The 12613-nt window shown below is 32.8% G+C and overlaps 1 protein-coding gene across 3 annotated transcripts in view; it reads right to left on the bottom strand.

Annotated features, from left to right (window-relative positions):
- The window catches only part of LOC127175882 (protein diaphanous homolog 1), a 409358-nt gene that overhangs the window by 96189 nt on the left and 300556 nt on the right, over positions 1 to 12613 (bottom strand). For all 3 annotated transcript variants that reach the window (XM_051127189.1, XM_051127187.1, XM_051127188.1), the window contains 8 exons: positions 11285 to 11415; positions 11119 to 11202; positions 10320 to 10389; positions 10099 to 10238; positions 8760 to 8865; positions 8561 to 8671; positions 6969 to 7087; positions 6002 to 6118 (listed from right to left, as the gene is read on the bottom strand). In XM_051127189.1, coding sequence (XP_050983146.1) covers positions 6002 to 6118; positions 6969 to 7087; positions 8561 to 8671; positions 8760 to 8865; positions 10099 to 10238; positions 10320 to 10389; positions 11119 to 11202; positions 11285 to 11415 — 878 coding nt within the window. The remainder of the gene's footprint in view (positions 1 to 6001; positions 6119 to 6968; positions 7088 to 8560; positions 8672 to 8759; positions 8866 to 10098; positions 10239 to 10319; positions 10390 to 11118; positions 11203 to 11284; positions 11416 to 12613) is intronic.

Raw genomic sequence — 12613 nt, 5'->3', positions numbered from 1 at the left:
AATAAAATATAAACACTTAAACTTATGTCAGTTAGTTTCCGAGGCAACATCTGTCGGTTTCATTTAGTTTAACTTGATGTGCTATAAAAACAGAAATAGAAATTAATCAAAACTATAAAGACACATATAAACAAAATCTACTAAAATAGTGAAAATGGCAAACACACTAAATAAAATGACTAAAAAATGAAACCAGATTTATGTTGAAATTGTGCAATCCAAATGGATGGACATTTAAATACATAAATCTTAAATTTAGATCTAAATATTTTTCAAGTGTGTGAGTGTGTGAGAGAGATATTTAAAAAAAAACAGACACCTGTGTGTGTTTGTGTGTGATGGTTTGATATTTGAGAGGTTTTCCAGACAGTCCATTTGTGAGAAATCTGCCATCTTGACCTGGTGTGAAACGAACTCGATACGTTCTTCATTTTCCACCAAGCTGTTTCTTTTTCCCTTTATTTGCCCTCTTTTCTCTCCCTTGCTCCCTCCCTCTCCGCCAAACTCTCGTTTTCTTCGGTGGAGCGAGAGAGACCCCTAGTGTCGGTGTGAAAGCGCAGCGGCTCGTTTGCATTTAACCAGGGGTTTTTGGAGAAATCAGAATAATCCTAATTAATTCTCTCTCGTCAGTGATTAAAGTGGTGAAATGAGAGTTTGTTTGTGGGCAGACGGGCCGCTCAGGGATTTGAGCTGCGGTTATATTTGGAGGATAATTATATGGAGGCGTCGTCACTTTCTGCCGTGTGTCAGCACATTAATCGCTGAAGAGAAACTCGCATGAAACGATTCTGCTGATGGCAGCAGAGAACAACCTGCAAAGCGCTCCATTCGCACTTCTGTTGCTCGGCTCCCTTCTCAAAACTCTTAGCTCTCAGCTCATTTACCTCCTTACGTGATGCTCATAACATTTATTTCACTTCTCTGCTCATAATCTGCAATTATATGGTTAGTTCAGCTAAAATTTCACTATTTAATCATTTAATGTTTTCCATGAGTTCTCATACTCTAAAAAAGGGCCTAAAAGTACTATAAAAGACTCTTGCTCTCGATTTCATGTCTTTAAGTCATTTCATAGTTGATTCAATGATAATCAAATCACAGTCATTCTGCCACATTCTGAAAGCTTTTTTGACAAGCTTTAGACAAATTTAGAATACGACCAAGCACTCTGTTTCTGCACAGTATGTGACCCAGGACCACAAAACCAGTCATAAGAGTCAATTTTTTGAAATTGAGATTTTTACGTCATCTGAATAAATAAGCATTCCATTGATGTATTTTTTGTTAGGATATGAAAATATTTGGCCGAGATACAACTATCTGAAATCTGAAACCTGAGGGTACAAAAAAAAAAAAAATCTAAATACTGAGAAAATCGCCTTTAAAGTTGTTCAAATGAAGTTCTTAGCAATGCATATTACTAATCAACAATTAAGTTTTGATATTTATGGCAGGAAATTAACAAAAGATCTTCATGGAACATGATCTTAATATCCTAATGATTTTTGGCATAAAAGAAAAATCGATAATTTTGACCCATACAATGTAATTTTGGCTATTGCTATAAATATACCCATGCTACTTATGACTGGTTTTGTGGTCCAGGGTCACATACATATCTACAATCTACAACATATATTTTTAACATAATATTTACTCATTATTTGATTTAAAGATCTTCAGAGTTGCACAATTATTTTTTTTTTAACTAATTAGTTATTTTATCATTATTATTATTATTATTATTATTATTATTAATTTTTATATATATTTTTTTTAACAGAACAGATTCTGAATAGAAAACTAAAAACAATGCTATTTACTGGAGGATGGAACGAATGAATGGAACAATGACTCATGTATTGGTGAATAAACGATTTTGAATGAATCTCTTGAATGAATGATTCAATAAATTAAATTAACAGTCACTTGTTGTCACCTACTGCTCTAACGATGTAATAATATAATATGTATTTGAAGCATTTTTTTTATTAATTAAATAAGAAAATGAATGAATAATAAAATGACTCACCTATTACTGGGTTAATCAATGTTTTTGAATGAATATCTTGAATGAATGAGTCAATGACAAATTAATCTTATGATTCTGAGTAGACAACTAAAAATTATGTAATTTACTGGAGGTTCTGATGAAATGGTTTAAAAAACAGTTTGAGTGAATGGTACAATGACTCACGTATTGGTGAATCAACGTTTTTGAATGAATCTCTTGAATGAATGACTCAAATTCATTTTTTAACAGTCACCTGTCACCACCTAATGGCCTAATGATGTAATATAATATGTATTTGAAACATCATTAACTGCAATAATAATTTAAAAAGAAAAAAAAAAAGTTTGAATGAATGATAAAATGACTCACCAATTACTAGGTGAATCAATGTTTTTAAAAGAACCTCTTGAATGAATAATTCAAATTCATTTTTTATCAGTCACTTGTTGCCACCAACCGGCCTAATGATTTAATAATACAACATGTTTTTAAAGTGTTATTTATTCATTACAATTAAAAAAAATAATAAAAATTGAATGAATGATAAAATGACTCAACAGTTACTGGGTGAATCAGCATTTTTGAATGGATCTCTTGAATAAATGATTCAATAACAAATTAAATTTGTTTTAACAGTCACTTGTCACCCCTTACTGGCCTAACAATTTAATAGTACAATATTTATTTGAAGTGTTAAATTACTTTCAAAAGATGACTTATATTTCCAGTTTCTGGTGTCTCTCGTCACATTAACATATCTTCCGAGCCGATAATATAACGTTAAACCTTCGCACATTTTTATATTTAGTTCTATTGAAAAAGTTTCAATTCAGTTGATAAAGCAGTGTTTATATTAAAAATATATATTTTTATCCCAGTACTTCGGTATTTGTAACAAATAACTGTGACTGTGAAATTACCATAATTGTATGTGTCCATGGTTCAAGAAACATAGCTGAACTGTTGTCATTTAGGACTAAGCTTAGGTTTTTTTTTAATTAAAATCAAGACCTTTCAACAATTACTCCTGCAGCTTAAAGTTAGATTAAAAATCCATTAAAAAAACTAAACAAAAAACTTTTATTGCCTATCCCACGTGAGTATACAGTACATATTGTGCAGTACACTAGCATTCCATTCCAAACATCTCTCACACACACACACACACACACACGCTCAGGACAGAAACAGGTTCTCCAATTTCCTGCCTGTCGGATCACATTGAGCAGACAAGGAACAAGCAACAAGTCTGACATCCTGAAAGCATTTACAAACCATCACACACACACACACTCTCTCTCTTTCTCCATCTGTCCATGTCTTTTCACACTCCCACCAGCTCTTCTCTGTTCTGTTTATGTGTGTGTATGAAAGGCTGTTTTAAGAATAAGAGTGTGTGTAGGTGACTTTAGACGTGCAGGTTAGAGAAACAGAAATGAAAGAAATGTGTCTTTTTTCCACTGCAATCATTTCTCTGCCAAGAAAACCTTTAAATGCACCGACGTGTGTGTGTGTGTGTGTGTGTGTGTGTGTGTCTGCTAGTTAATTGAAGCGGGGGTGTCATACAGTGGCTGGGTTCTTATTTAGAGCCGGTCGCCATCGGCAACCGCATCCGCCCCCTGCTGCCCATCAATCAAACGTCTCCTGGTCTCTGACTGCACCCATCTCTCCTGTTTCCCTCCTTTATCCATAATCTCAAACTCACTCACAAGAATAACTACCATCTCGTCTCTTAAAGGGACAGTTATGACAAAAAACATAATTCTGCCTCTATTTAGTCACCCTCATTTTGTTCCAAACCTGTAAGACTTTTTTTTTCTTTTGTGTTACATGAAAGGAAAATTGAAAAGACTGCGCTGGTTGCTCTTTTCATGCCGGCATACTGAATAGAGACTGAGGTAAAAGCATTTCAACAGCAGTCCATATGACTCACGCAGTGAAAACACCAAACTATAGGTTATAATCACTGAAAATCTTTACCTCCAGTGAAATGTGCTTGGATTTTTCTCTTTTTTTCCAACGCCTCAGTGATCTAATTCTCAACCAAATGAAGCAAAATTGTGAATCAGATCAACTAATTCAGCTAAAGAGACTTCATCAGTACAGATTTTCTTTGAATAACAACTTACTGTTGGTCAGTTCCTCACATTATATGACTTCAGAAGATGTGTAATACAGGAGTTGTACAAAATATATTTATAGTGCTTTGGGATACTTTTTTGAGGCATAAAAATTTCTCTATTCATTTTTAAAGCATGAGAAAAAAAGTCTTTTTTTTTTTTTTTTTGTGCTCCACAGAAATCAGCCAAACAGGTTTGGAGCAACACCAGGAGTGTGTGAAGTGTTATTTTGTTATTAACTAGAACAAAAACAAACAAACAAACAAACAAAAAAACATTTTCACTCTCTAAAAAAAAAAAATTAATTAATTGAAAATAAAAAATAAAATAAAAGTTGCTGAAATAACTGAAGTTGAAACTGAAGTACTAAAATTACTGAAACAAAAACTGAATTAAAAATAAAATAAACAGAAATGTTTTTAAAATGAATGAATAAAAATGACCAAAACGACCTACTTAAAATTTAAATAAAAATATAAAAATAGCATATGATAGCATATAACACTATAATAACATATAGATGATACTAAAATAATACTGTGTAATCACTACATTCACACACTTAGTGTTTGAGACTGTGTTTACTATGGGATGTGACTCTTAAATTGTCCTTTACACACTATAGGAACAGATCTAATAATGTCTATACAGACAGGACACCGAAATCAATCCTTCTCTCTAACTCAGTTACACCCATAACCACAGCGACAGTTAACCTAGTTAACATTAGCTCTGTTCGACAATAACTAGTGACCCGCCTACAGCAACTCAAGGCATCACTGGCCATTCAGAGGCTGCTGGAATCGATAAAGAGAAGAAAAACAATATTCTCGGACGCCTTGTTTAGATTAAATTCATCCTTCATGAGGAAAAAGAGATTAAAATATTTTAGATAATTATTATCTTACATGGAAGAGAGAAAATGTTTGTTACATTTCATTCAGTAATGGAAAATTGTAATATTTTGTGTCTGATAAGTATTTTTATGCCTAATTAGCACAGTAACACTTTATGGGACAGCTTTATAAAAGTTATTTTAGTATCACTGAGATGCATTTTATAGTTTTGTTAATATTCTGAATTTTATTTTATTTGTATATTTCGTTTTTATTTTAATTTTAGTTTTAATTTTTTTTTTTTTTTTTCATTTTTATTTGTTTTATTTTTAAATTTATCTCTATAGATTTTTATTAAGTTTAGTTTTTTTAGTTTCAGTTTATTTAATTGTATTAATTTTAGTACTTCAGTTTAAACCAAGCAAAAATTGGCAACTAGCTGAAAAAAAAAAAAAAAAAAAAAAAAAAACGTAACTTTTAATTCAATCAATGAAAATGTTTTCTTACGGTTTCAGTTATGGATAATAACCGCACAGTTTTTGTCATGTGGAGTTGCTGTCTATGTAGGGCTCCAAATCTGTATTCCATTAGATTTATGTTGCCTATGTAGACAGCAGACAGCTAGGGAGCTCACTGGGCCTTAAATCAGAGCTTTTGTATTGCGTCTGACCCCTGTGCGTTCTCTCTGGTTAAGTTTTTTTATTCAATTCAGTTTTTTTCTTCCCTTCCTTCACCTGTCCGAACTTTTGACAGGTGTTTTTCTTGCTCTGCAACCACACAATAACCTCACTTTCTGCCATTTTTCATCATCTGAGAGTGGTTGACAGCCGTAACATCTGTGACTGACAGTCAAATAACCTTTCAAGCTCACGCTTATATATGCGTGTCAGTGATGCGACAGACAAGATGTCAACCACAGCTTCATCAATAAAGCCTGCATCAAATGAACTCGCTCTCAGAATTCAATCGTGACTTCTGAAGTTTGCAGACAGGGTCAAAGGTCACCGTAGGGTGATGGTGAGCGCTCGTACCTGGCCATGTAGTCGTTTCGCACCAGTAGCAGATGCTGCAGCAGAGACAGGAATAGAGGTTCAGCTTTAGAGTCCTTCACTGTGTTCATCAAGATCTGGAAGACTTCAGTCATATCAGTGAAAACAGAGTTAAAGAATAACAACAACTTATCAAACAGTTGCATTTGCAAGTAGTTTACGCTCCAGAACTGCAAAAAAAAACACCTATACAATGTTCTTGTTACTGGTAACAAAACTAAACTTTTTTCCTAACAGACATCAGTGAAATAAAATAAAAATATTTGATGAAAAGTTTTAAATAACTGGAAATTAGTTACCTGTGGTATTAACTTTAGTCTCAGTTAAGTTTCAGCTGAAGCACTAAAATAATTTAAAATTCTACAACTGAATTAAAAATTAATTAAAATAATTTTGAAATATAAAAAAATAATTAAAAATGGCAAAAGCATGTAAAACTACTACAAATAAAATTCAAAACTACATCTTTTCAAAAAGGCCATATTTATCACATATTTGTTTGTGTATTTCGAATTTAAAGCCCACTTTCAATGCTAATCAAGGCTTCTTGCACAAAACCACTCACGGTGTAAATTTTCATTACCATTTTCACTGCCTTGCTGGGAATAAAACAAAACTTCTGCTTTATTTTTTATAAAAATCTTCTGTTTTTATTTATTATATTTTGCTACTGTGCCTTCTAAAGGTAAATGACCTGTTATTAAATGTCTTCACATGGGAAGATTAATTTTTTTTTGAAGAGTAAGGTAACATCCTGTGAGTGTAAAATATGAGCTGAAGCATCTCAGCTTCTAGCAATGATTCTGCACTTTTGAGACACCTGGTGGCCAGTTTCTGAACTACAATCAAGATGCAGTAAAATATAAAATCTACGAACTACATAATCAATAAGCCTAGCATTGAACCCAGAGATCTTAGACAGATGATTAAAGTCAGCACTGAAGGATATTCCATCTCAAGACGGACGTCGTCCAAACGGGAGCGAAGATCTTCAGAGTCTTCATCAGCCTGCTCTTCAAATACCTGCAACTGAACCTTGAGCTCCTCGTTCTCTATCGACCTCACCTCCTACACACACAGACCAAGAATCTAAGTGAAATTTTATATTTTCATGGTGCTATTATATAAATCCGTGATGAGTTAGACAGTAACAAGACGTGATAAACTTCAAGAGAAAAAAAAAAAGGTGGGTCATGTTGTATTGCACATGTAAGATTATTTCAGTGTAATTGAGATACGATTACAGTTTTTACTAATATTTTCTTGTTTTTTATATTTTCTGTTGTCATTTTAATTTTACAGTTTTAGTAATTTTATATTTTATATTTATTTTTTATTAGTTGCTTTAGTACAAGTTACACATAACATCTTATTTCTGCTGATATTTATTTGCAACAGTTTTAATTTTAGTTGCAGTTCACTATAATATCCCTGAAGAGAGCCAAGACAAACAAAACCATTGTCAAATCCAGGGTTATCATCATTAACTAAAATAAATAAATAAATAAACAAACACACTGCATTAAAATTAACATTAACAAAAAATAAAAATAAAAATAAAAATAAAAATAAATTAATTATTTTTTTTTAGTTAATGATAATAGCCCTTGATATATATTATCATTAACTTAAAAAAAAAAAAACACACAGCATTAAAATTAACTTAAAAAATATAAATAAACAATACACACACACACACATATATTTATGTATTTATGTATTTTTTATTTTTTTAAAACAAAATCTACTAAAAAAGTAAAACAAGAAAAAAAAAGAAAAAAAATTACTATAATTAAAATTAAAAGAGAATTATAGAAACACAAACTATGAAAAATATATTAATAAAAACTATAAAAGTATCTCAAAGACACTAAAATAACACTAGTCATCTGATTCATTCTGCAAAACCAATTCATTGATTCATTTGAGTCACTCAAAGTGTCCCTGTGCGTTTCCTATTGCAAAAATTATAAGATTATAATTAGAGTAATGCAAATACATAAGTTAACTTAGAGTCCTTGTGATATTTTATAAAGATAATATTGGTATAATTTGTAGGGGTGGGAATCTTTCGGTACTTCACGATTTAATTCATATCGATTTATGGGGTCACGATTCGATTAAAAACTGATTAAATGGTTTTTTTTTTATTTTTAATCACGATTCACAATTTTTAATCTAATTTTTGTGCACACTGGACATCAAATGCACCACTATTTTAATACAAAAACACACCAGTCTATAGTATGGGTAATCCTGATGTATTTGGGCTGAATGTATTTGTTTTTCTTCCTCCATTGCTGTTGCCGTTTTTCTCTGACAACGTCATGTTGTTATTATTAATATACTGTATCAACTAGAAAATCAATTTTTGATATTTGTGAATTGATGCAGATTGCTAGGAAACGGAAATGCGATTCTTATGTGAATCGATTTTTTGCACCACCCCTATTAATTTCTAACATTTTTAAGTAAAGTAGTATCCATCACATCTTAGTTTTTGGTGTGCTGTGTTTCTCTAGTATGTGTGTGTGTTTGGACCTTCAGCAGGTCTTTGAGTCCCAGTCTCATGAGCTCTGATCTCAGGTGGATCCTGAAGTCCAGCTCCTCCACTCGACTGATGAGAGCGTTGATCAGCTGCATACAACCGGCCTGCACACGCACACACAAACGCATGTAACATCAGTGAAAAGACATCACATCAGCAGTTTGTGTTCTCAGTCACGTGTGAGTGTTTTACCTTGAGTGTGATGGAGTTTTTATGCATGCCGGACAGCAGCGGCTGGAACCTCTCGATCTCCTGCTCTTCAGCCTGTTCAGTGATGCACTCCAGAACTCGCTCATGACTGAAACACACACACACAGTCCATCATCTTACACTTTTTAAATCTTTAAGACTTTGTGGATCATTTGTTGAGGTTTATCTTGGCAAAGCATCTTCAAACATTCCCATCTCTGCTGTAGTACTTAAATCTTTTTCATGAACATGCTTTGTTTTTTTTATTTTTTTTATTTATATTATTTTCATAAGAGAATAAATTATGTTAGCCTAAGTGTCATTTCTATTAGGTTTTTTTTTTTTCATACATTTTTACATTGTTATATATATATATATATATATATATATATAAAAATATAAATTAATTGTTAGTAATTATAGTACTTTTTTCAGTTTTGCTTCAAATATCAAAAGCAATTCACAAAAAGGATTGGTTGGCTAAAACTTTTTACCATTAAAAAAATGATAAAATAAAATAAAATACATTGAAATAAAATAAAATAAAATAAAAAAAAAATGAGGAAAATAATAATAATAATAATAATCATTAAAAAATATCTATAAAATTTTGAAACTTTCACATTTTCTAGCTATAATTAATTTTTAAATTAAGTACTAAAATAACTAAACCTTAAATTTAAAAGACAACTACACACACACTACTACTACTACTGAAGCATTAACTAAAAGGAATGTTTTGAATGTGAAATGAATGAGCTAAAACTAAAATTAAAATGTATATATATATTTTTTCATGAATTAATTAAAATATTATACGTTTATTAATACTACATTTTAACAAAAGTATAATTGTGTATTCATGACACTAAAACAACATTGATGACTCATTTTTTAACAAACCGCTAATTTTATGTGTGCAAATGTACTGTTTTACATCTCTACAAGTTACAATTAATTAATAAATAGTGACAGTACACTCTTAAAAATAAAAGTTCTTTATTGGCATCTATGAAGAACTGTGAACATCCATGGTACCTTTCGAATGCAGAAAAGGTTCTTTATAGTCTAAAAAGGTTCTTTAGATTTTTAAAATGTTCTTCAAAATGGTTCTTTTATGGCATCACTGCACAAAAACATCCTTTTGGAACCTTTATTTTTAAAAGTGTATTAGTGTTTTATTGATCCTACAGGACTGTTTCTATGGTAACTTCCTCAAGTGAACATGATTTCTGTTCCTCTGCGTCTAATTGGCACTTGAAGAGCTTTTGTGGCTATTGAAATGCCATTTGAATATACCCTTGAGTGTGTGAACAGCTTTTGCTTTCAGCTTTACACTCACTAGTTTCCTGGATGCTCGAGGATACAGATGGCAGACAGCAGTTTGACTACATCCACCATCATGTGCGGGACTTTTGGATTGATGGATCGGACAAGGAGAGGGATTCCTTCTTCTGACGTCAGCATGGCTTTCAGACCGTGCTGAGAGAGACAGACAGAGAGAGACACGTTAATAACAGTTTGCACAGTCTGTATTCAGTATGAGCTCAGATCTGCTCAGACCTTGTTGTTCATGAACGCTTTCAGACATCGAATGATCTCATGTTGACATTTAACACCAATCCCAGCATACCTGTGAAAGACAGAGGGTGAGAGTGACAAATCAAATAACTTTAAAATCATTAGCATATTATAATATGGATAGTGATTGGCCAATACATTAACATAATATATTTGTATAAAAACCCTATGAAAGCCTACTGGATTACATCTGTAGAGCAAATTTCTAAGGCCTCTAAATCAACATGATCAAAACTTCACTGATCCAAATGTGAAATGTGACCCCGGACCACAAAACCAGTCATAAGTGTCCATTTTTTGAAACTGAGATTTACACATAATCTGAAACCTGCATAAATAAGGGGTATGGTTTGTTATGACAGGACATTATTTGGCCAAGATACAACTGTTTGAAAATGTGGAATCTGAGAGTGCAAAAAAATAAAAAATAAAATAAAATAAAACATCAAAATATTGAGAAAATCACCTTTAAAGTTGTCCAAATGAAGTTCTTAGCAATGCATATTATTAATGAAAAATTAAGGTTTGATATATATTTACAAGAACATGACCATGATCTTTATTTAATATTCTAATGATTTTTGGAATAAAAGAAAATTTGGTAATTTTGACCCATACAATATATTGTTGGCTATTGCTACAAATATACTTGTGCTACTTAAGACAGGTTTTGTGGTCCAGGGTCACATACGTGTTTCAAAAAGTAGTCCAAACGTTCCCTCAATAAAGAATCACTTCACATACAAGATACATCTAGAAAATGAACGTGTGTGTGTCATACAAAGGTTCTTCTTTCTCATCTTGAAGTTTCCTGAGGAATGCCAGAAGCAAAGCCAATCCCTCGGCTCCAAACGTCTGGACCCAACTGAAACACACACACACACATAAAGATTAGCTGATATCAGAAACATTTCAATACAAGTAAGTGTGTGTCTGTGTGTGTGTACCTGACAGGGTTGTTGTTTAATGACACACGCAGGGACTCCAGGCAGGTCAGTAACTGTGCGTCTCTCAGATCGGTTTTCAGCTCCTGGATGTACATCAGCGCTGACCTTGAGCTTTCCTTTTGGCTCTTACCCTAAAAGACACAGAGGGTCAAATGAGTTTACAGTATGATCAAGTCACTCACTTGTAATGAAGCTACAAAGCCTTATACTGCACATTAACCTCCTTGCGTCCTCATATGAGGACATTATATTTTAGTAAATTTCTCTAAAACTGTACATGCCACAGTTTTATGTCTGGATGTCCTGTACAGAGCACATTCAGGGCTTTCCAGAGATACTGAACATTTGGATGTTTCATCATTTTTCTCCATATAATGGACTTCATTGGACCCCGATTTTGAACTTCCAAAATGTAGTTTAAATGCAGCTTCCAAGGACTCTAAACGATCCCAGCCGAGGAAGAAGGGTCTTATGTAGTGAAACGATTTTTTAATTTTTTTTATTTAATTTTTTTATAAAAAATAAAAATTTGCATACTTAAGCACAAAAGCTCGTGTAGCACAGGCCCTGGGATGTACGTTCATGATGCTACGAATTAGTGATGGGTCGTTCTTGAACGATTTGTTCATTGTGAACGAATCTTTAATGTGACTTGGAAGAATGAGTCGTCTTGGGGAGTGATTTATTCAGTCGTGCATGTGCTGGAATTAGTTCACCTGTTTCAAGTCTATGCGTTTTTCGAGTCGTTCGTTCATCTTATGAGGCTGTCACGTGATGAACGAATGACTCAAACCCGAAAACTTGTCAGATAAGAGGTGAGGTGAGCTAATCAAAGACTAAAGACCCAGGTAAACAATGAATTAATCTTTTCTGTTTCTTATAGCATTATAGCTTTGTCTTGTTTGTAGTGTGATCAACGTTTGTGTAAGCAGTAGATGTGTTTGGGAAGTAGCACGTAACAATTTTATTTATATTTTGCTAAAATGAAAGAAATGAACAAAACGACTCAGAAAAAAGATTCGTTCATTTTGCTGAATGAGACTCAAAGATCCGAGTTGGTAAAATGATCCGAACTTCCCATCACTACTACGAATCACGTGTAAGTTCATCGTCTGTGTACTGAGTATGGCGAAAAACTTCATCTTATTTGCTCCTACAACTTTAGAATCGTCCAACAGCATTGTACCTTTTTGTTTGTAAACAGCGTTTGACTTTCTTGCATTTTCTTAGTCTTTGCGCATTCGCTGTGTAAACACTGGGTCTGTAGTTCCACCTACGTTCTGCATGACCTTTCGACGTGATTCAATAGTACGTAGCTTTGTAAACGCG

Source organism: Labeo rohita, chromosome 14 (assembly GCF_022985175.1).
Source record: "Labeo rohita strain BAU-BD-2019 chromosome 14, IGBB_LRoh.1.0, whole genome shotgun sequence".
Lineage (NCBI taxonomy): Eukaryota > Metazoa > Chordata > Actinopteri > Cypriniformes > Cyprinidae > Labeo > Labeo rohita.
Note: the sequence above shows the minus strand (reverse complement) of the source record. Positions and strands in the feature narration are given on the sequence as shown.